The sequence below is a fragment of the Bufo bufo genome, chromosome 1 (assembly GCF_905171765.1).
Source record: "Bufo bufo chromosome 1, aBufBuf1.1, whole genome shotgun sequence".
In the NCBI taxonomy this organism is placed as follows: domain Eukaryota; kingdom Metazoa; phylum Chordata; class Amphibia; order Anura; family Bufonidae; genus Bufo; species Bufo bufo.
The window spans coordinates 375,725,362-375,747,331 of NC_053389.1; the positions used below are offsets into that span (position 1 = coordinate 375,725,362).

Genomic DNA, 21,970 nt, shown 5'->3' on the forward strand with positions numbered 1-21,970 from the left:
CCTCCGTCGCCCCCCCCTCCATCCCTTTATTGTAATATAATTGGTGGCCAGTGTGCAGCCTCCCCCGGCCCCTCCCTCCCTCTATTGTAATATCATTGGTGGCCAGTGTGCGGCCTCCCCTTCCCCCCCCCCCCCCTGCCCGATCATTGGTGGCAGCGGAGAGTTCCGATCGGAGTCCCAGTTTAATCGCTGGGGCTCCGATCGGTAACCATGGCAACCAGGACGCTACTGCAGGCCTGGTTGCCATGGTTACTTAGCAATATTACAATATTAGAAGCATCATACCTGCTGCGCTGTCTGTGACCGGCCGGGAGCTCCTCCTACTGGTAAGTGACAGGTCTGTGCGACGCATTGCTTAATGATCTGTCACTTACCAGTAGGAGGAGCTCCCGGCCGGTCACAGACAGCGCAGCAGGTAAGTATGATGCTTCTAATATTGTAATATTGGAGGGGAGGCCGCACACTGGCCACCAATGATATTACAATAAAGGGAGGGAGGGGGGGCCGGGGGAGGCCGCACACTGGCCTCCAATGATATTACAATAGAGGGAGGGGGGCCAGGAGAGGCCGCACACTGGCCACCAATGATATTCAAACTGGGGAGGGAGGGGGGTCTGCCCCCTGCTGCCTGGCAGCCCCTGATCTCTTATAGGGGGCTATGATATGCACAATTAACCCCTCAGGTGCTGTCATGTACACAGTTCGTAGTATATTCTATCACTATGGGAACGCCTCTGTGTTAGAATATACTGTCGGATATGAGTTTTCACGAAGTGAAAACTCATCTCTTAAAAAGCTTTTATGCAGACGGATCTTCGGATCCGTCTGTATGAAAGTAACCTACAGCCACGGATCACGGACGCAGATGCCAATCTTGTGTGCATCCGTGTTCTATCACGAACCCATTGACTTGAATGGGTCCGTGAACCGTTGTCCGTCAAAAAAATAGAACAGGTCCTATTTTTTTGACGGACAGGAAACACGGATCACGGATGCGGCTGCAAAACGGTGCATTTTCCGATTTTTCCACGGACCCATTGAAAGTCAATGGGTCCGCGAAAAAAAACGGAAAACGGCACAATGGCCACGGATGCACACAACGGTCGTGTGCATGAGGCCTAAGTCATAAATATCTTTTCCTGGATAATGCCTTTAAAACCGATAGGAAATTATTGAAGAATCTACACAAAGAGGGTCAATTTATCATGAGGGTAATATTTTAAGTTAGTTTTGCTTGAGTCTGAGATTTTTGGCCCAGATTTACTAATGTCTGTACAAAAAGTCTGTTTAAAAAGCATCGCAAATTGACACACCTGGGGTTCCTACACTTTTTCCTCTCCATGCTTGACAAGGAGCGGGGCATAGCAGAAATGGGTGGGGATTCATTGGAAAGTGGGCGGGCATAAGAGTCTCCATTTTGCACCAAAATTTTGCCACAACTCTGGTGTAAAAATCGGTCTGAAAGTAAGCCAACCAATAGTTGGTATAGAGCCAGAGAAGTGTCTTGCCCATACCACATTTATCATCCAGCCTGATCCCCTATGATAAATGTGGTGCAAGTCTAGACAGCCTGTCTGAGCTTATGCCATTTTTAGGATTACTAAATCTGAGCCATTGTTTTTTTTAATTTGGCAAATTTTTTAACCTAGAAATGCTACTCCATGTTTTTTATACCACCCCTATGTTTGCTTTTTTTGCTGCTTTTTATAAATGTCCAAGAGGTAAATGTGGAGCTAACCTAATTAGCATAGCTAGCCACACCCACCCATTTTAAAAACTGGAGTTGACAATTTTTGCACAAGCAAGCCAAGAAGTCGCAAAAGCCATGTTTTGTTTTTAAAGCCAAAACTCTGGAGTGCAGGGCGTGATAAATTCCGCCACATTGTTTTGGTTTGTTCTTTTCAGTGTTTTTGGGGTTTATTGTACTTTTCTTAAAAATGAGGCATGCTCTGGGTATGGCATTTGTTGAAATTTTTCCCATAGGGTTCTCTTTAGGGTTTGAAAAGCACCAGAAAAAAAGGCATATACAAAATGTCACATAATTAAAAACGCCAAGAAAAAAATTCATGGTGTTTTTGTACAAGTGTTTTAAAAAAACTTACACAGGAAAATTCAGGATGTTACCAAGGGCATTGGTTAAATTAGAAAAACCCATCTTATCCATTAACGGGTTGTCCGGCAGCATAAAAATGTCTTATAAAATGGTGCAGAATGGGCTAAAAGCAACAATAGAAGCATTACTCTCCCCACCGACCCCCCCTTCCCCCACCCATTGCTGTCATTCTGATCCTTACCCGGTCCCTGCTGGTGTCTGTTTTGTGATCTAGAATCAACACACAGGAAATGGCAGGAAGTGCCTCCTCAGCCAATCAGCGGCCTCAGCAGTAACCCGTTTGAACCGGTGACTGGCTGGGCGGGTATTTCCTGTCATTTTCTGTGTGTCAGGACTGGACTAGGAGGTGAGTCCAGCCGGCACCCACTAAGCATAGGAGCAGCAGTAGTGGGGGAATCACTGAGTTAAGTAATGCTTCTTTTATTTTTTTAACCCATTCTGCCCCTTTCCTAAAAAAAATTATCCTTCTGGTCAATCGCTTTAATTTGAGGTTCAAAAATAATTTCTTGTCTTAACTACCATGAGTAATAAGATTACTGTGAGCTGGCTCCTATAAGCAGGGTTTACATCCTCAGACAATTGGGCTTTGAGAAATCAGAAAATGAAACACTGGATGGTTTTGGTTGCTGCTATAAAGACATTCCCCTGTATGGACTGTATTAGCACGTAACCATGATTCTTAAGGCTTTTATGTAAGAAAGATGAATCATTGTGTACTGAAAAGTTAGGTAACTTGCTAATAAACCTTCAATCCGTCACCATTTAAGGTCTCTGGTTGCCGTCAGTGAATTGAGACATCCTTATACATCTGAGGCACCCCTTTTCCACACTAGAGCTGCTGTTGCCATACAGTTCCCTTGTAGATGAATGTCTTTTATGTAGTACATGCTGGCTTGTGGAGAGCCTACTTATAAACTAACAGTGCATATGGACAGAGGTTGCCTTTATAACACTAAATCTTTCATTTTTATTTCCAGTCATTTATCTACAGCCAGTACTCAATTCCATTACTGGAAGCATATAATGCAAGAAACACGTTGTATAATACACTGCCTGTCCAAAAAAAAAGTCGCCACTTGGATTTAACTAAGCAAATAGTTATGAGCCTCCTATTGGATAATTACTGCATGGGCGATTATCTTTGCTGGCAACAAGTTATTTAACCCCAACTGGTGCAATGAGTTGCCTCTCATTTCTTAACCATGTCGAAAGACACATCTCGTGGTCATGGAAAAGAGGTTAGTCTGTTTGAGAAGGGTCATATCATTGGCATGCATCAAGCAGAGAAAACATCTAAGGAGATTGCAGAAACTACTAAAATTGGGTTAAGAACTGTCCAAAGCATTATTAAAAACTGAAAGGATAGTGGGGACCCATCGTATTCAAGCAAGAAATGTGGCGGGAAACAAATTCTGAATGATCGTGATCGGCGATCACTTAAACGTTTGGTGAAATCAAATCGAAGAAAAACAACAGTAGAACTCAGGGCTATGTTTAATAGTGAAAGTAAGAGCATTTTCACATGCACAATGCGAAGAGAACTCAAGGGATTGGGACTGAACAGCTGTGTAGCTGTAAGAAAACCACTAATCAATGAGGCAAACCAGAAAAAAGGCTTTAATTTGCTAGGGAGCATAAAGATTGGACTCTGGCGCAATGAAAGAAGGTCATGTGGTCTGATGAGTCAAGATTTACCCTGTTCCAGAGTGATGGGCGCATCAGGGTAAGAAGAGAGGCAGATGAAGTGATGCACCCATCATGCCTAGTGCCTACTGTACAAGCCTTTGGGGGCAGTGCTATGATCTGGGGTTGCTGCAGTTGGTCAGGTCTAGGTTCAGCAACAGTATGTGCGCCAAGAATGAGGTCAGCTGACTACCTGAACATACGGAATGACCAGGTTTTTCCATCAATGGATTTTTTCTTCCCTGATGGCATATTCCAGGATGACAATGCCAGGATTCATCGGGCTCAAATTGTTAAAGAGTGGTTCAGGGAGCATGAGACATCATTTTCACACATGGATTGGCCACCACAGTGTCCAGACCTTAACCCCATTGAGAATCTTTGGGATGTGCTGGAGAAGGCTTTGCGCAGCAGTCAGACTCTACCATCATCAATGATGGACGGAAATAAATCTTGTGACATTGCAGAAGCTTATCGAAACAATGCCACAGCCAATGCCTGCCGTAATCAAAGCTAAAGGCGGTCCAACAAAATATTTTTGGTGGTGACTTTTTTTTAGGACGGGCAGTGTATGATACTAACGGGTCAAATCTGTATTCAGTACTATGTATAAAGCAATGTGTACTGCCCAGCTTCACGTTGAACATGGTGTCTGAGCTGTAGGCAGTATGTTATAGAGCAGGAGGAGCTGAGCAGACTGATATATAGTTATATGGGAAAAGATTCAGTAGAACTTGCATTTTATTCATTTTAATTCCTGCTTGTTCTGGACTTTGAAGTCAGGGAGGCGGTCCTATCAGTGATTGACAGCTATCTGCATACACAGTCATAGAGGTAAGGCTGTCAATCACTGATAGGACCGCATCCTTGACATCAAAGCCCAGAATGAGCAGGAATTTAAATGAATAAAATGCAAGTTATACTGAATCTTTTCCTATAAAACTATATATTGGTTTGCTCAGCTTCTCCTGCTCTATAACAAGCTGCCTGTAGCTCAGACACCTTGTTTAATGTGACTGGTTCCCTTTAACATGGTAATGTGGCACTACTAAGACAGTTTGCTACTTGAAATGCATTGGAGAAGATTCTCACAATGCAAAAAACATATTAAGGAATAGTTCTATGTGCAATATGTGTGGTGTGTGCAGTAACTTATTCCATCTAAGTCTCTCTTCGGGTTGTGTCTATGGACCACGTGTCTTACGTAAAGCAATTTTCTTAATGCTGTGTAAATGCTGTTAAGAACAGCTCAGGCAAGATGGCCGCCCCCTAATCATGTTCAGAAATAGAATTTAAAAATCTACAATCAGAAAATAAAACAGATCACAAAAAAAGGAGATGTGCTGCTATCTGATTTTAACTTGTAGGTAACATTTTTGGTGACTCATTACTGTTAAATAAGTAATTGTACCTGTTTTTTGTTAAATGTTAGGATCCCGGAATTTTATAAGGAGGGATCCTCGTGGGATTTTGATCATCACAGGTCACTAGGTGAGGGTTTTGGCGGGAATTTTCCCGCCAAAATCGGTGGTCAGGGTGGCTAAATTTAGCCTGGGTTGCTGGGTGAAGGTCAAGGGTCTGGGATTGGTTAATTAGGACACCTATGAGGGGTAGTTACTGGGCAGATTAATTGTTGTTGCCCAGCAACAGCTGAGGCATTGGGCGCTGGATTGTGGGGAGGGGGATTGTTTGTGTATATATTGCAGTGGCTGACGGTGTTTTAGCTGTCAGCCAAGCCGCAAGTGTTGAATTGCACTCTGCCCGTCTGTCCTGTGGAGTCTCGCCTGTTTCCCGTGTTCCGGCCGGTCTTACCTGATGGAGGATTTCATCGCTGCCCTGCGGAGACGTGCTGAGGAGAAAGGAGCGTCTGCGTGGATTGAAGCATGCCTGTCGGATCTGTCGCCCTCCTTACCAGTGTTGCCAGGAGCTGTCGGCGCCTCTTTCGGTGATGGGACTGAGCCTGTGAGACCTGCTGCTGCCTTGCCTGCGCTGCGCTCTTCTCAGCGTGAGAGGAGGCAGCGCACCCGGTTCTCACCTTCCCCTTCTAGGTCCTCTGCAGAGCGGCGGCATCCAGAGAAGCGGCAGGCATCGGAGTCCAGACCCGGAAGTAGCGAGGTCCATGACTCGTGGACAGCAGGGGCAGCGTCCAGCTATGCGGCTCCACTCTGGTGTCGAGCTGCGGGCGGACGCGTGCCAAGAAGATACCTCTTTGCCACCAGAAGTGCCAGCGCTTTCTCCTCCTCACAGGACTGAGGCATTGTCTGATGGTGAGTGCCTTAGTGGCTTGGCACCGGTCCTGTCATCTCTGTCCTCTCCTCTCTACAAGCTATGTTTCCTCCTGTCCCTCCGTCTGCTGTGCCGTCTGCCGCAGCGGATGATCTCACGTCTGCATGGCGGTCGGTTGGGCAGAGGGTTGAGCTGAATTCGGACAGTGAAGGTTCCCTCCCTCTTCCGTTATTTTGTAAGCGGAAGGGGGTGGCGGAAACTTGTTACAAGGAGACTCTCCCTTGCGAGATGTCCCGCTTAGGTTTTCATTTGTCCGTATCTGTTAAAGAAAAAATTTGGCGTAATGAATTTGTTGATATTTTATCTCTTTTGCCTGCGTCTAAGGATTTTGTAAATAAATTAGATAAGCGCGAAGAGAAAAGTGAGGAGGATTGACGACGGACGATTCCTCGGACGTTCAATAATTGGTTGCAGGCATATTGTATTTTTTGTAGCGTGATGGGAGAAAAATTCCCTCAGAAGTGTTCTGGTTTGTTTCAGCACTTAGACAATGTTTTGGAAGCGTACAGGAATTTTGGCGGAGTTGGATGGTTTTCTTATGACGAGGGCGTTAGGCAAAAATTGTCTGTATACCCTAGTATGCGTTGGGGGGCAAAGGATGTGGGTTTGTGGCTCAATTTGTTGGTGCCGCATCGCACGTCCTTTTCCGCTCCTAGGCAGCAGCCGTCCTCAGCAGTTTCCCAGCCTTCTGCTTTGAGGAAGGGCACTTGCTTTGCGTTCAATGAGTCACAGTGTCGATGGCCTGCCTCATGTAAATATCGGCACGAGTGTACGTTTTGCGGAGGCAGACACCCCATGGTGCGTTGCTTTAAGAAAGCCAATCTACCCTCTCAATCATCCGCAAAAGAGTATGTTTCAAAGAGCCTGGACGCCAGTAAAGGTAGTGAGCATGCGTCCATGGCTAGAACGATATGCAAATCGCAAGATGGCGGTATTACTTCTTGAAGGTTTTTCCGTGGGTTTTAATTTGCCTTCTTTTTCAGGTTCAGGTTGTGAATAACCTTTCGTCAGTTGATCAATACCCGTCCGTGGTGCGGTCAAAATTGATGAAGGAACTGGAGGCGTTTAGGATTTCGGGTCCTTTCTCTTCCCCTCCGTTTGTCAATTTCCATCTCTCACCATTGGGTATTGTACCTAAGAAGGAACCAAATGCCTTTCGATTGATTCATCATTTATCTTTCCCTTATGGGGCATCTTTAAATGATGAGATCGATAAGGCTTTGTGTTCTGTAAAGTATGCAACCTTTGATGCAGCGGTTGATATGGTTCGTTCTTTCGGTAAGGGAGCTTTGATGGCGAAGGCCGATGTTCAGTCGGCGTTTCGCTTATTACCTGTTCACCCTTTTTGTTTTAACTCTCTGGGTTTTCAGTTTCAGGGTTTGTTTTATTTCGATAGATGTTTACCTATGGGTTGTTCTGTGTCGTGTTTTTATTTTGAAGCTTTTTCCTCTTTTGTTGAATGGGTTGTCTCTGTCAGGTGCATGAAAGGTGCAGTTACGCATTACCTAGATGATTTTTTGTTTATAGGTCCAGTTGACTCCGCAGTGTGTTATGAGCTTTTAGATTCGTTTTTTCAGGTTTGTTTTGAGTTTGGTGTTCCTTTGTCTGTTGAGAAAACTGTTTATCCTGTTAATTGTTTGGAGTATTTAGGTATTACTATTGATTCAGTAAAGGGTGAGTTTCGTCTTCCTCAGGAAAAGGTTACTAGAATCTGTTCAGTGATTTCAAATCTGTTGGTTAGGAAGAAAGCTTCAGTTAAGGAAATTCAGTCGTTATTGGGTCTTTTAGCTTTGCGTCCAGAGTCATGCCAATGGGTCGGGTTTATTGTCGTCGGTTAGCGGCTTTAATTGCGGGCATTCGTAATCCGGTTTTTCATGTTCGGTTGGGTAAGGATAGTAAGGATGGTTTGATGATTTGGTTGGAATTTTTCAGGAATTATAATGGTCGTTCTTTTTGGCAGGATCAGTTTGTATTTGCCCCCTGTTTGGAGTTGTTCACTGATGCAGCGGGTGCTTTTGGCTTTGGGGCCTATTGGAGTGGACATTGGTGCGCGGCTGCTTGGCACTCATCTTGGGTGGTGAATGGTGTGGCAAAGAATATAGTGGTTCTGGAATTGTTCCCTGTTATAGTGGCTCTGGTTTTGTGGGGTAGGTCTTTTGCTAATAAGAGGATCTTTCTGCACACAGATAATAAGGGTGTATTATTTGCGGTTAATTGCCTGTCCTCGAAGTGTCCATTGGTGGTGAAGCTATTACGCCATTTAGTTTTGCTTTGTTTAGAATTTAACATTTGGATAAAGGCGCGTCATATTCCAGGCATAGATAATTCAATTGCTGATGCTCTTTCTCGCTTTCAGTTTCAGAGATTTTGCTTGTTGGCAGCTGGGGACGATTTGGAAGGGGAGGTGTGCCCTCCACATCTGTGGAATCTGATCTGGTCTTAGGGATGTCGTATCTTCAGTCGTCGGTAGCCCCATCAACGTGGTTGGATTATGTCCGTTCGTGGAGTCGTTGGTGTCGTTTTGTGGAAGGTAGAGGTGGGTCCCCTTGTGTGAATAATGAGGCTTCAGCATTAGCATTTTGTCTGTCTCTCTTTAAGGTTAGATTAGCTCATGCAAGCGTTGTTCGGATTTTGTCCGGTGTGTCCTTTTTTCTAAGAGTTTTGGGGTTCCCTTCTCTTTTGGAATATTTCATAGTGAAGCAGATGCTGATGGGTTATAAGAGGGGTAACTGAACTCCTGACAGCAGATGTCCTATCTCCCCTGTTTTACTGGTTTCTTTGTGTGAAGCTACAGCTGTAGTTTGTATAAGTGTCAAGGCTGAGGATGGGGGAAATCCTCAGCCGTGCGCTGCCATGTGCTGTAGGCCTACTCGGCCAGGAGAACAGGATAGGGAGCAGGTCACCTCCTACAGCGTCCCTACCCTGACCCTAACTCCTAACTGCATGGGCCGACCTTAAAGGTAGGAGGACCCATGCGCAGGAACCTCGGATCCCTAAACTCACCCTCCGTCCGGTCCCTGCGCTAGGAGTCAGGGTAAGACGACCTACTCCTCCTAGGCACGGAGGATCAGGAGTCTCAATGGCCAAGCTGTTGGGAAAAGGGGAACTCATACAGCCTTACGGGAATGACAGGCGAACAATTAGTTCCACCAACCTGTCACAGCCTTGCTGACTGGATCCCTGCGCAAACAGGAATCCAGAACTGTAAGCTGCACCAAACACATAGAAAGGTCCCAACAGAACATAACATACAACATCCACACACAGCAGACATAAACATAAGGACAATATCTTTATGACCACAGGGGTGGCTCTCACTGGCAGATAGTAACACAGGAGGCTGCTCCAGCAAGCATGGCTGAAACAACCCACAGAGCCATGCTAACAGTGAGGCTATATAGGCCAGGAAGCCACACCCCACAGTCGGACACACCCAGTGACACACACACACACTGGGAAGGAAGTTAACCCTTTCAACACCCGGGAAGGGAAAACACAAGATTAAAGGGAAAGTGTCCAAGAGTAGCAACCCACTGTGGTTGTTGCCGCTGGCCACGACATGGGTGGCAACTGTGTCCTGGGGAATAGCCCAGAGGCCGGGACACTGCCACCACATGTACAGACAGCCAAACATTGCCACGGGCAACCACAGTGCAGGAAAAGTGTCAGTGCACAGAACACACTACACAGAGTGCACACAGACAAACAACACAGTGAACACAATACACACACACCTAACATAGGGGTTGCTAGGTGCAACCGCATGCACATCAGGAAAGCTGCCACAAGCAAGCGTTGTCAGCGGCAACCACAGGTGAGGCAAATACCACTGCCCTCACCTGTGATTGACAACAAAACCAAACCGCTGACAATCGCATGCGGTTGAAGAGTCACGGTCATAGCCATGGCCGTGACAATAAGTGATTATGAGGCTTTGCTTTTCTCTACTGTCTTTTTGTGCATGTTTTTTGGGGTGTTTAGGATTAGTGAGCTGTTGCCGAAGAGCGGCAGGTCTCGTATGGGGTTATTGCTAGCAAATGTGCACGTGCATGCTAATTATGTTCTGTTCTTCCTTCCTAATGCTAAGACGGATCAATCTGGGAAAGGTTCGTGGATTCGCGTGGGCAGAGTCAGGTCAGGTGATCTCTGCCCGGTGAGTATGTTGTCGCATTTCTGGAGGTACAGACCAGTCGGTGGTTCTTTGTTTTTTATTCATCAGGATCTTTTACCGCTGACCCAGTATCAGTTTCGTAGGGTGCTGTTTAAATGTCTTGGTGAATTGGGTTTGGAGAATTTTCGGTTTAATTCGCATTCCTTTAGGATCGGGGCTGCAACCACAGCAGCTTAGTTCGGCTTAGGAGCATCATTGATTAAAAGGATTGGGAGATGGTCCTCCAATCGCTTTAAGCTGTATGTTTGTCCATTTCCAGATGCCCTCTAATGCTGTTTGTTTTTCAGGTTTCCAAGGAATCACCGTATGGATCGTCGGCCATTCTTTTGTTCATTGGGCCCAGCGAAGAGCATCGGGAAGATCGTACGGTGATAACCTTTCATGGTCTACGGATGATGTCAGAGTTCATTGGAATGGGGTTAGAGGGCTGCGTTGGGAAGGTGTTATTGATGTAATTTTGGAGATGTGTTCGCTGTATCCGGACCCTGATGTGATTATTCTTCATACTGGTGGCAATGACGTGGGTAAGTTGGGTACCATGGAATTAGCCTTCAGCATGAAGCGTACTTTGGTTCGGTGGCGATTGTTTCCAGTATGTCGATTGGTCTTTTCAGAAATGGTTCCGCGTCTTTTGTGGTTGTCGTGTGCAAATCTTAAGTATCTGGATAGAATTAGGATTCGCATAAACAGAGTATTGGCAAAATTTATGCCCTTGGTTTGGGGGTTCTCGTATCGGCACGTGGACTTGGAGGGAGGTTTGCCCTGCCTGTATTTCACTGATAGTATTCACCTGTTGGCTATTGGACTTGATATACACTGCTCAAAAAAATAAAGGGAACACTTAAACAACACAATGTAACTCCAAGTCAATCACACTTCTGTGAAATCAAACTGTCCACTTAGGAAGCAACACTGAGTGACAATCAATTTCACATGCTGTTGTGAAAATGGGATAGACAACAGGTGGAAATTATAGGCAATTAGCAAGACACCCCCAATAAAGGAGTGGTTCTGCAGGTGGTCACCACAGACCACTTCTCAGTTCCTATGCTTCCTGGCTGATGTTTTGGTCACTTTTGAATGCTGGCGGTGCTTTCACTCTAGTGGTAGCATGAGACGGAGTCTACAACCCACACAAGTGGCTCAGGTAGTGCAGCTTATCCAGGATGGCACATCAATGCGAGCTGTGGCAAGAAGGTTTGCTGTGTCTGTCAGCATAGTGTCCAGAGCATGGAGGCGCTACCAGGAGACAGGCCAGTACATCAGGAGACGTGGAGGAGGCCGTAGGAGGGCAATAACCCAGCAGCAGGACCGCTACCTCCGCCTTTGTGCAAGGAGGAACAGGAGGAGCACTGCCAGAGCCCTGCAAAATGACCTCCAGCAGGCCACAAATGTGCATGTGTCTGCTCAAACGGTCAGAAACAGACTCCATGAGGGTGATATGAGGGCCCGACGTCCACAGGTGGGGGTTGTGCTTACAGCCCAACACCGTGCAGGACGTTTGGCATTTGCCAGAGAACACCAAGATTGGCAAATTCGCCACTGGCGCCCTGTGCTCTTCACAGATGAAAGCAGGTTCACACTGAGCACATGTGACAGACGTGACAGAGTCTGGAGACGCCGTGGAGAACGTTCTGCTGCCTGCAACATCCTCCAGCATGACCGGTTTGGCATTGGGTCAGTAATGGTGTGGGGTGGCATTTCTTTGGGGGGCCGCACAGCCCTCCATGTGCTCACCAGAGGTAGCCTGACTGCCATTAGGTACCGAGATGAGATCCTTAGACCCCTTGTGAGACCATATTTTGGTGCGGTTGGCCCTGGGTTCCTCCTAATGCAAGACAATGCTAGACCTCATGTGGCTGGAGTGTGTCAGCAGTTCCTGCAAGATGAAGGCATTGATGCTATGGACTGGCCCGCCCGTTCCCCAGACCTGAATCCAATTGAGCACATCTGGGACATCATGTCTCACTCTATCCACCAACGTCACGTTGCACCACAGACTGTCCAGGAGTTAGCAGATGCTTTAGTTCAGGTCTGGGAGGAGATCCCTCAGGAGACCGTCCGCCACCTCATCAGGAGCATGCACAGGCGTTGTAGGGAGGTCATACAGGCACGTGGAGGCCACACACACTACTGAGCCTCATTTTGACTTGTTTTAAGGACATTACATCAAAGTTGGATCAGCCTGTAGTGTGTTTTTCCACTTTAATTTTGAGTGTGACTCCAAATCCAGACCTCCATGGGTTGAAAAATTTGATTTCCATTTTTTTTTTTTGTGTGATTTTGTTGTCAGCACATTCAACTATGTAAAGAACAAAGTATTTCAGAAGAATATTTAATTAACTCAGATCTAGGATGTGTTATTTTTGTGTTCCCTTTATTTTTTTGAGCAGTGTATTTAATTTGGGTTTTCAGTCCATGATCGAGGTAGCTATGGGTGGGGTGGGGCCCATGCCTCATGTTTAGTCGGCATGGTCCGGTGGGGTAAAGTCGCTCACTGAAATGGTGAGCGGACGAATTATTATGGTATTTAGGCCGAGCTTATGGCTGGTCTAATCTGTGGTATTAAGCTAGATGGTCTGAGCTTATGGCTGGGCCATTATTTGGTTATTAAAGGGTTTCTGTCACCCCGCAAAACTCTTTTTTTTTTTTTTGGATAGTTAGATTCCTCATAGTGCGATATAGGAGAATATAATGTTCTTACTTACTTTCATGCGGCCGATTCTTTATAAAATGAACTTTTATAATATGTAAATGAGGGCTCTACCAGCAAGTAGGGCGTCTACTTGCTGGTAGCTGCTGCAGAAATCCGCCCCCTCGCCGTGTTGATTGACAGGGCCAGCCGTGATCTCCTCCTCCGGCCGGCCCTGTCAGTAATTCAAAAATCGCGCGCCTCGCGTCATTCGGCGCAGGCGCTCTGAGATGAGGAGGCTCGTCTCCTCAGCACTCCCTCAGTGCGCCTGCGCCGATGACGTCTTCTCTTTCGGTGATGTCATCGGCGCAGGCACACTGAGGGAGTGCTGAGGATACGAGCCTCCTCATCTCAGAGCGCCTGCGCCGAATGACGCGAGGCGCGCGATTTTTGAATTACTGACAGGGCCAGCTGGAGGAGGAGATCACGGCTGGCCCTGTCAATCAACACGGCGAGGGGGCAGATTTCTGCAGCAGCTACCAGCAAGTAGACGCCCTACTTGCTGGTAGAGCCCTCATTTACATATTATAAAAGTTCGTTTTATAAAGAATCGGCCGCATGAAAGTAAGTAAGAGCATTATATTCTCCTATATCGCACTATGAAGAATCTAACTATCCAAAAAAAAAAAAATGAGTTTTGCGGGGTGACAGAAACCCTTTAAGTTATATTGGTACATGGTTTTAATGTTTATTTGGTTTAAGCTGTTCTTTAATAAAGCTGGTGGTGGTCAAAATCTTCCACCATATAAAGTGTCCACGTGTCTTATTTATTTATGTTTGATTTGGGGTTGTTGGTAAAGAAGGGTGTTGGTGTATGTAGGGTGGTTATGATCTATAATCCCATGAGTTGTCCAATGTTGTCCACATTGATGGCCTATTCTCAGGACAGTCCTTCAATATCTGGGGGGCGACAACCCAGCTGTTATCTTGTAGCACTGATACTTGTAGAGCTGATTACTGCAGTACTACTGCCATTACTTCACTGGGAGCAGTGCTGCAGTAAGCAGCTCCATCCACTGTCCTTCCAGCAGCACTCCAAAACAGCTGATCAGTGCTGGACCCCACTGACCAAATATAGGCCATCGATATTAAAAGATTGGGCAACAAACCCTAACTCCAGTCAGCACCTCAAAGTTCAGATGTACCGTATTCCTCTCTCCAAAATCAGACTCACAGGGGACCAAGAAGTTCAAATATTAGGATATGTTTGATATGAGTTCTTGTAGGCAAAATTATCTATTTCTTGACTCTTTAAATCTACTGTCAGAAAAATACCAGTTACCACATCTAAGGGTACTTTCACACTAGCGTTTTTCTTTTCCGGCGCTGAGTTCCGTCCTAGGGGCTCAAATCCGGAAAAACTGATCAGTTTTATCCTAATGCAATCTGAATGGAGAGCAATCCGTTCAGGATGCATCAGGATGTCTTCAGTTCAGTCTTTTTGATTGATCAGGCTTTTCAGAAAACCGTAGCATGTTGTATTTTTACCTCCGGCCAAAAATCCTGAACACTTTGACTGAACGCCGGATCCGGTCTTTTTCCCATTGACTTGCATTAACGCCGGATCCGGCGCCGTGTGTTCAGTCAAACCGGATCTGGCTTTTGCATGTTAAACCCGAAAAATGTGGATAAAAAGTTAAAGTCCATAAATGGCGGATCCGTTTTTTCCAATGCATTTTTTCATTGTGATCAAAATCCTGATCAGGATTCAAATGTAATCCGTTTTTACACGTTTTTCCGGATCCGGCGGGCAGTTCCGGTGTCGGAATTGAACGCCGGATTTAAACAACGCTAGTGTGAAAGTAGCCTTACCTTCCATGTTACATACAGGCACGTGCAAAGTGATGACCTCAACAGAAGGAAACCCCAATGATTTCTTTCCAGGAACTCTGCCAATATGACACTGGGTGAGTGGGAGCTATTGCCCAGTAATACCTTCAATATTGGGGTTTTGGGAAGATTCAGACTGTGAGACATAGTCATACAGAAAGATCCAGTGCACCAGATACATTCAGCATCCCAAATACCGCATGCCTCATCCCTCTACACAAAGGCACATGAGCCAATGACGCTGTTAAAGAGGAATATTGTAAAGCTTGATGACGAAGCTACAGAAATATGAGAGGGCGATAGAAAACATGAATATACTGTACTTTCTCCCTATGGTGCTTTTATGAGACAGGGGATTGCAGTTATTAATGGATGCTGAGACTGATTTATATATGCATATAATGTTACCTGTCATCATACATAGGACTGCACATGCAGCATCATCAGCAAAAAATGTAACTTCAAGCATCTGTCTATATGTGGCTGGTTATCTCTCCATCTATATCTATCTATCTATCTACACAGATTGCATAGATGTTCCACAGCTGAATGTGCTATTGGTTTATCTGTTAACGTACAGAGTAATGACAACTTCACGTAGCCCTATAGAAAAGCATAGAATACACAACATTACAACCAACACTGACACAAGCTGAGCCTGCTCTCTATATACCTACATGGAGCTGAGCCTGCTCTCTATATACCTACATGAAGCTGAACCTGCTCTCTATATCCCTACATGGAGCTGAGCATACTCTCTATATACCTATATGGAGCAGAGCCTGCTCTCTATATACCTACATGGATAGGGATGAGCTGAGCCTGCTCTCTATATACCTACATGAAGCTAAACCTGCTCTCTATATCCCTACATGGAGCTGAGTATGCTCTCTATATATCTATATGGAGCTGAGCCTGCTCTCTATATACCTACATGGAGCTGAGCCTGCTCTCTATAAACCTACATGGAGCTGAGCCTGCTCTCTATATACCTACATGAAGCTGAACCTGCTCTCTATATCCCTACATGGAGCTGAGCATGCTCTCTATATACCTATATGGAGCTGAGCCTGCTCTCTATATACCTACATGGAGCTGAGCCTGCTCTCTATATACCTACATGGAGCTTAGCATGCTCTCTATATACCTATATGGAGCAGAGCCTGCTCTCTATATACCTACATGGAGCTGAGCCTGCTCTCTATATACCTACATGAAGCTGAACCTGCTCTCTATATCCCTACATGGAGCTGAGCATGCTCTCTATATATCTATATGGAGCTGAGCCTGCTCTCTATATACCTACATTGAGCTGAGCCTGCTCTCTATAAACCTACATGGATCTGAGCCTGCTTTCTATATACCTACATGAAGCTGAACCTGCTCTCTATATCCCTACATGGAGCTGAGCATGCTCTCTATATACCTACATGGAGCTGAGCCTGCTCTATATACCTACATGAAGCTGAACCTGCTCTCTATATCCCTACATGGAGCTGAGCATGCTCTCTATATACCTATATGGATCTGAGCCTGCTCTCTATATACCTATATGGAGCTGAGCCTGCTCTCTATATACCTACATGAAGCTGAACCTGCTCTCTATATCCCTACATGGAGCTGAGCATGCTCTCTATATACCTATATGGAGCTGAGCCTGCTCTCTATATACCTACATGAAGCTGAACCTGCTCTCTATATCCCTACATGGAGCTGAGCATGCTCTCTATATACCTACATGAAGCTGATCCTGCTCTCTATATCCCTACATGGAGCTGAGCATGCTCTCTATATACCTATATGGAGCTGAGCCTGCTCTCTATATACCTACATGAAGTTGAACCTGCTCTCTATATCCCTACATGGAGCTGAGCATGCTCTCTATATATCTATATGGAGCTGAGCCTGCTCTCTATATACCTACATGGAGCTGAGCCTGCTCTCTATAAACCTACATGGATCTGAGCCTGCTTTCTATATACCTACATGAAGCTGAACCTGCTCTCTATATCCCTACATGGAGCTGAGCATGCTCTCTATATACCTACATGGAGCTGAGCCTGCTCTATATACCTACATGAAGCTGAACCTGCTCTCTATATCCCTACATGGAGCTGAGCATGCTCTCTATATACCTATATGGAGCTGAGCCTGCTCTCTATATACCTATATGGAGCTGAGCCTGCTCTCTATATACCTACATGAAGCTGAACCTGCTCTCTATATCCCTACATGAAGCTGAGCATGCTCTCTATATACCTACATGGAGCTGAGCCTGCCCTCTATATACCTACATGAAGCTGAACCTGCTCTCTATATCCCTACATGGAGCTGAGCATGCTCTCTATATACCTATATGGAGCAGAGCCTGCTCTCTATATACCTACATGGAGCTGAGCCTGCTCTCTATATACCTACATGAAGCTGAACCTGCTCTCTATATCCCTACATGAAGCTGAGCATGCTCTCTATATACCTACATGGAGCTGAGCCTGCTCTCTATATACCTACATGAAGCTGAACCTGCTCTCTATATCCCTACATGGAGCTGAGCATGCTCTCTATATACCTACATGGAGCTGAGCCTGCTCTCTATATACCTACATGAAGCTGAACCTGCTCTCTATATCCCTACATGGAGCTGAGCATGCTCTCTATATACCTATATGGAGCTGAGCCTGCTCTCTATATACCTACATGAAGCTGAACCTGCTCTCTATAGCCCTACATGGAGCTGAGCATGCTCTCTATATATCTATATGGCGCTGAGCCTGCTCTCTATATACCTACATGGAGCTGAGCCTGCTCTCTATATACCTACATGGAGCTGAGCCTGCTCTCTACATGGAGCTGAGCCTGTAGGTACATGAAGCTAAACCTGCTCTCTATATCCCTACATGGAGCTGAGCATGCTCTCTATATATCTATATGGAGCTGAGCACGCTCTATATACACCTACATGGAGCTGAGCCTGCTCTCTATAAACCTACATGGAGCTGAGCCTGCTCTCTATATACCTACATGTAGCTGAACCTGCTCTCTCTATCCCTACATGGAGCTGAGCATGCTCTCTATATACCTACATGAGGCTGAGCCTGCTCTCTATATACCTACATGGAGCTGAGCCTGCTCTCTATATACCTACATGGAGCTGAGCCTGCTCTCTATATACCTACATGAAGCTGAACCTGCTCTCTATATCCCTACATGGAGCTGAGCATGCTCTCTATATACCTACATGAGGCTGAGCCTGCTCTCTATATACCTACATGGAGCTGAGCCTGCTCTCTATATACCTACATGGAGCTGAGCCTGCTCTCTATATACCTACATGAAGCTAAACCTGCTCTCTATGTCCATACATGGAGCTGAGTATGCTCTCTATATACCTACATGAGGCTGAGCCTGCTCTCTATATACCTACATGGAGGGTACACATACAATGAGCATAGACCATTAGTGCTCCCCATAGGAATCGGCTTCTATAGTGGGCGCATACCCATTACAACTACAGGCTAGAGGTGAGGTAAGGAAGACCACCAGCATGCAGGCTCTTACCCACAAGCAGCCAGATGGAGCCACCAGACACGATGAGGAAGGTGAGCATGTCTCCGCGTGCCGGCTACAACATGGACCACTCCGGCTGGAGAAGGGACTGCAGTGAGCGGCGGGCGGGGCCGCAGCAGGGCAGTATTTTTAGCACCCCTCCTTGTGGGACCTCCTGCAGAATGATGCTGCTTCCCACCTCACGGCTCCTCCTGCTGCAGTGATCCTGCCAGCACGTGTATGGTGCACGGCAGTAACCTCTCTGCCCACCACCGTCTACCAGCCATGGGGACTGCAGGCTTCTGCCGCATTCAGGGTAAAGCTGCCATTTGCAGTTTCTCAGCATCTTCTAAGATGGCTAAAATATCCGAAGGAATTCAGGAGCTGACGCCATAGCTGCTGTCACCATCGGCTTTGTCAGCTGCCTTTACATTGGGAAGCCGGCATCCTCCTGTCACATTCTCTCCACCCTCTGCTGCTACCCAGGACCATGGTGAGATGACCAGGAGGTCCCCTCCCGCACCTAAGCCTTTATTGTTACAGGATCTATTTAGGTCTGCAGTGGATGCTGTCCCTGACACCAGCACCAGTTCAGTGTTAGCAGATAGGGTTAATGTGTCTCATGCTGCTGCTTCTAATGCTAATGAACATGTTGTCCCCCAGCCTGCTGCTTCCCCTAGACCAGTGATGGCGAACCTATGGCACGGGTGCCAGAGGCGGCACTCAGAGCCCTCTCTGTGGGCACCCGCGCCTTGGAAAAAGTCTATGGCGTACCAATATGCTTTAGACATTTCCTGCCACTCATCAGCACAGGACGCACTATGAACAGCACAGGCAGCACATTGAATGTAGGCTATTATAGCTAAATGATAAAGTACATGGAAGATATACTATATTGGTATTCAGGTTAAATTGCTGTGTTGGCACTTTGCGATAAATAAGTGGGTATTTGGTTGCAGTTTGGGCACTCGGTCTCTAAAAGGTTCACCATCACTGCCCTAGACCCTCTGGTGTTAGTGAGACTTGTTTAACCCCTTAGGACCCAGCCATTTTTCACCTTAAAGGGATTCTGTCACCAAGTTTTGGGCTATAGAGCTAGATCGCCACTAGCATGTCCGCAATATACCTGTCCTATTGGGCTGTGTGCTTTTATTTTCTTTAAAAAAGGATTTTAGAGATATGTAAATTAGTCTTGTATGTGTCCAAGGGGCTGTACGAACCTTCCTGGAGCCCAGCCACGCCCGCCTGTGAAGGAGCCTAGCACCGCCTATGTCCTCCGAATCTCCTCCTTTCATCAACGATAGATTGCCGTAATCTCGCAATGCGCGAGCTCGCGCATGCGCAGTGCCGGTATAGTGTTCCTTCGCTGTGCTGGCATCAGCCTCAGGGAAAGAACTGCGCATGCGCGAGCTCGCGCATCGCGAGATTACGGCAATCTATGATAAAAGGAGGAGATTTGGAGGACATAGGCGGTGCTGGGCTCCTTCACAGGCGGGCGTGACTGGGCTCCAGGAAGGTTCGTACAGCCCCTTGGACACATACAAGACAAATTTACATATCTCTAAAATCCTTTTTTAACCACCTCCCGACCGCCTAACGCACGGATGCGTCCGGAAGGTGGTTGATTCATTCCTCCTAGACGCATCCGTGCGTCATCTCGCGAGACGCGAGATTTCGGTCAGAGCCGGCCCGCTCATGCGCATCGCGGGCCGGCAAAAGTTAAAGGAGTATTTTGTCAGCAACCTGCCAGCCAATGATCGTGGCTGGCAGGTTGCTGATTTTTAAAAAATCGAATCACAAGCCATATAACAGATCATATTAGTAAATATGATCTGTTATATGGCTTGTCTGCTCCTCTGCTGGTCCTTTTCGTCGGTTGGATCCAGCAGAGGAGCAGAGATCACAGTGAGTAGCACCAACAGTACACTTTAGCCCCAGATCACCCCCTGCACCCCAATTAACCCTTTGATCACCCCTTTGATCGCCCCTGTCAATCACTAGTGAAAGTAAAAAAGTGATCAGTGTAAACTGTCACTTTTTTTTTTCACTGGTATTGGCTGTTAGGTTTTAGGGATAGTTTAGGCCCCTTGGTTAGGTAGTTTAGGGATCAGTTAGCGCCCAGCCCACCGCACCGCAGTCACTTATTCGCTGTTTAGCGTATCGCTAATCAGCATTTGTACTTTTATAGTATCTGTAAGTGATCAAAACTGATCACGGTCAGATCTATAATAGTATTAGTGTCACTTTAGTTCGCCCCCTCCACCCAAAACGCAGTGTTTGCCCGATCAGGCCTGATCGGTCGCCCACACGTGCGTTCACCCACGCCCGCCCCACCGCAGTGACAAAAAATTATTATTTTTTTATCACTGCACATTCACTTTACACGCGCTGCGGCGATAAAAAAATCAGTTTTGATATTTTTTATCAACCGCAGCGGCCTCCGGTACTTCGCTAGCCTCCCATTTGTAAGACAGGCTTGCTTTTTTTTCTTAGGTAGTCTCAGGGAATACCCCTAAATTTAGTTGCCCAAATGTCAAACAGGGGGTATTCTTCTGAAGAGGCCTACAGGATTCTGACCCAGTCGGATGAGGAATGGGAACCCTCATCTGATGAATCTAGCGGGTCAGAATATGAACCTGTAGAAAGCAGTGGCTCTCTGACCCAAAGTTCGGACGAGGAGGCTGAGGTCCCTGATAGCACCAGGCGTACCCGGCCCCGTGTCGCTAGACCACAGGTTGCGCAGGATCCACTTCAAGAGCAGCAGAGTGGGGCTGGCGCTGTCGGATCACGTGGTGAGGCATACACCAGCAGCGCAGCCCTTCCTGGACCTAGTACCAGCACTGCCGTACAACATGGTGAAGTAGCGAGCACCAGAAAGGCAGTTGAAGCTGGTACGGTGGCACGTGCAGTAGTTACCCCGTCGCAGCCACCGCACAGACAGGCCCGTAGAGCCCATAGAATCCCTGAGGTGCTGGCAAACCCTGATTGGCAGTCACCAACTTCAGCCGCACCATTAGTTCCCCCTTTCACCGCCCAGTCTGGAGTTCGGGTTGAGACGGCTCAGATCGGTTCGGCCCTGGGATTTTTCGAGCTGTTCTTGACTGTGGAGCTCTTAGACTTAGTTGTGGCAGAAACAAATCGGTATGCCACACAATTTATAACCGCCAACCCGGGAAGCTTTTATGCCCAGCCTTTCCGGTGGAAACCAGTCCAAGTTTCCGAAATTAAAATATTTCTGGGCCCTCTCCTCAACATGGGTCTAACTAAAAAGCATGAATTGCGGTCATATTGGTCCACAAACCCAATTCATCACATGCCCATGTTCTCTGCTGCTATGTCCAGGACACGATTTGAGACCATCCTGCGTTTCCTGCACTTTAGCGACAACACCACCTCCCGTCCCAGAGGCCACCCAGCTTTTGACCGGCTCCACAAAATTTGGCCCCTCATAGACCATTTCAACCAGAAATTTGCAGATTTGTATACCCCAGAGCAAAACATCTGCATAGACGAGTCCCTAATACATTTTACCGGGCGCCTTGGCTTCAAACAATACATCCCAAGCAAGCGTGCCCGGTATGGGGTCAAATTGTATAAGCTCTGTGAAAGGGCCACAGGCTATACCCACAAATTTTGTGTCTATGAGGGA

The 21,970-nt window shown here is 46.6% G+C and overlaps 1 protein-coding gene across 6 annotated transcripts in view; it reads right to left on the reverse strand.

Annotated features, from left to right (window-relative positions):
* ACSL6 (acyl-CoA synthetase long chain family member 6) overlaps positions 1-18,458 on the reverse strand; it is a 658,958-nt gene extending 640,500 nt beyond the window's left edge. For 5 of the 6 annotated variants that reach the window (XM_040405103.1, XM_040405087.1, XM_040405095.1 and 2 more), the window contains exon 1: positions 18,334-18,458. In XM_040405103.1, the coding sequence (XP_040261037.1) occupies positions 18,334-18,382 (49 nt within the window). In that variant the 5' untranslated portion in view covers positions 18,383-18,458. Of the gene's footprint in view, positions 1-5,207; positions 5,224-13,789; positions 13,846-18,333 lie in introns of all 6 variants that reach the window. The other variant, XM_040405074.1, reaches the window with a different exon arrangement.
* Positions 18,459-21,970: the final 3,512 nt, after the last annotated feature.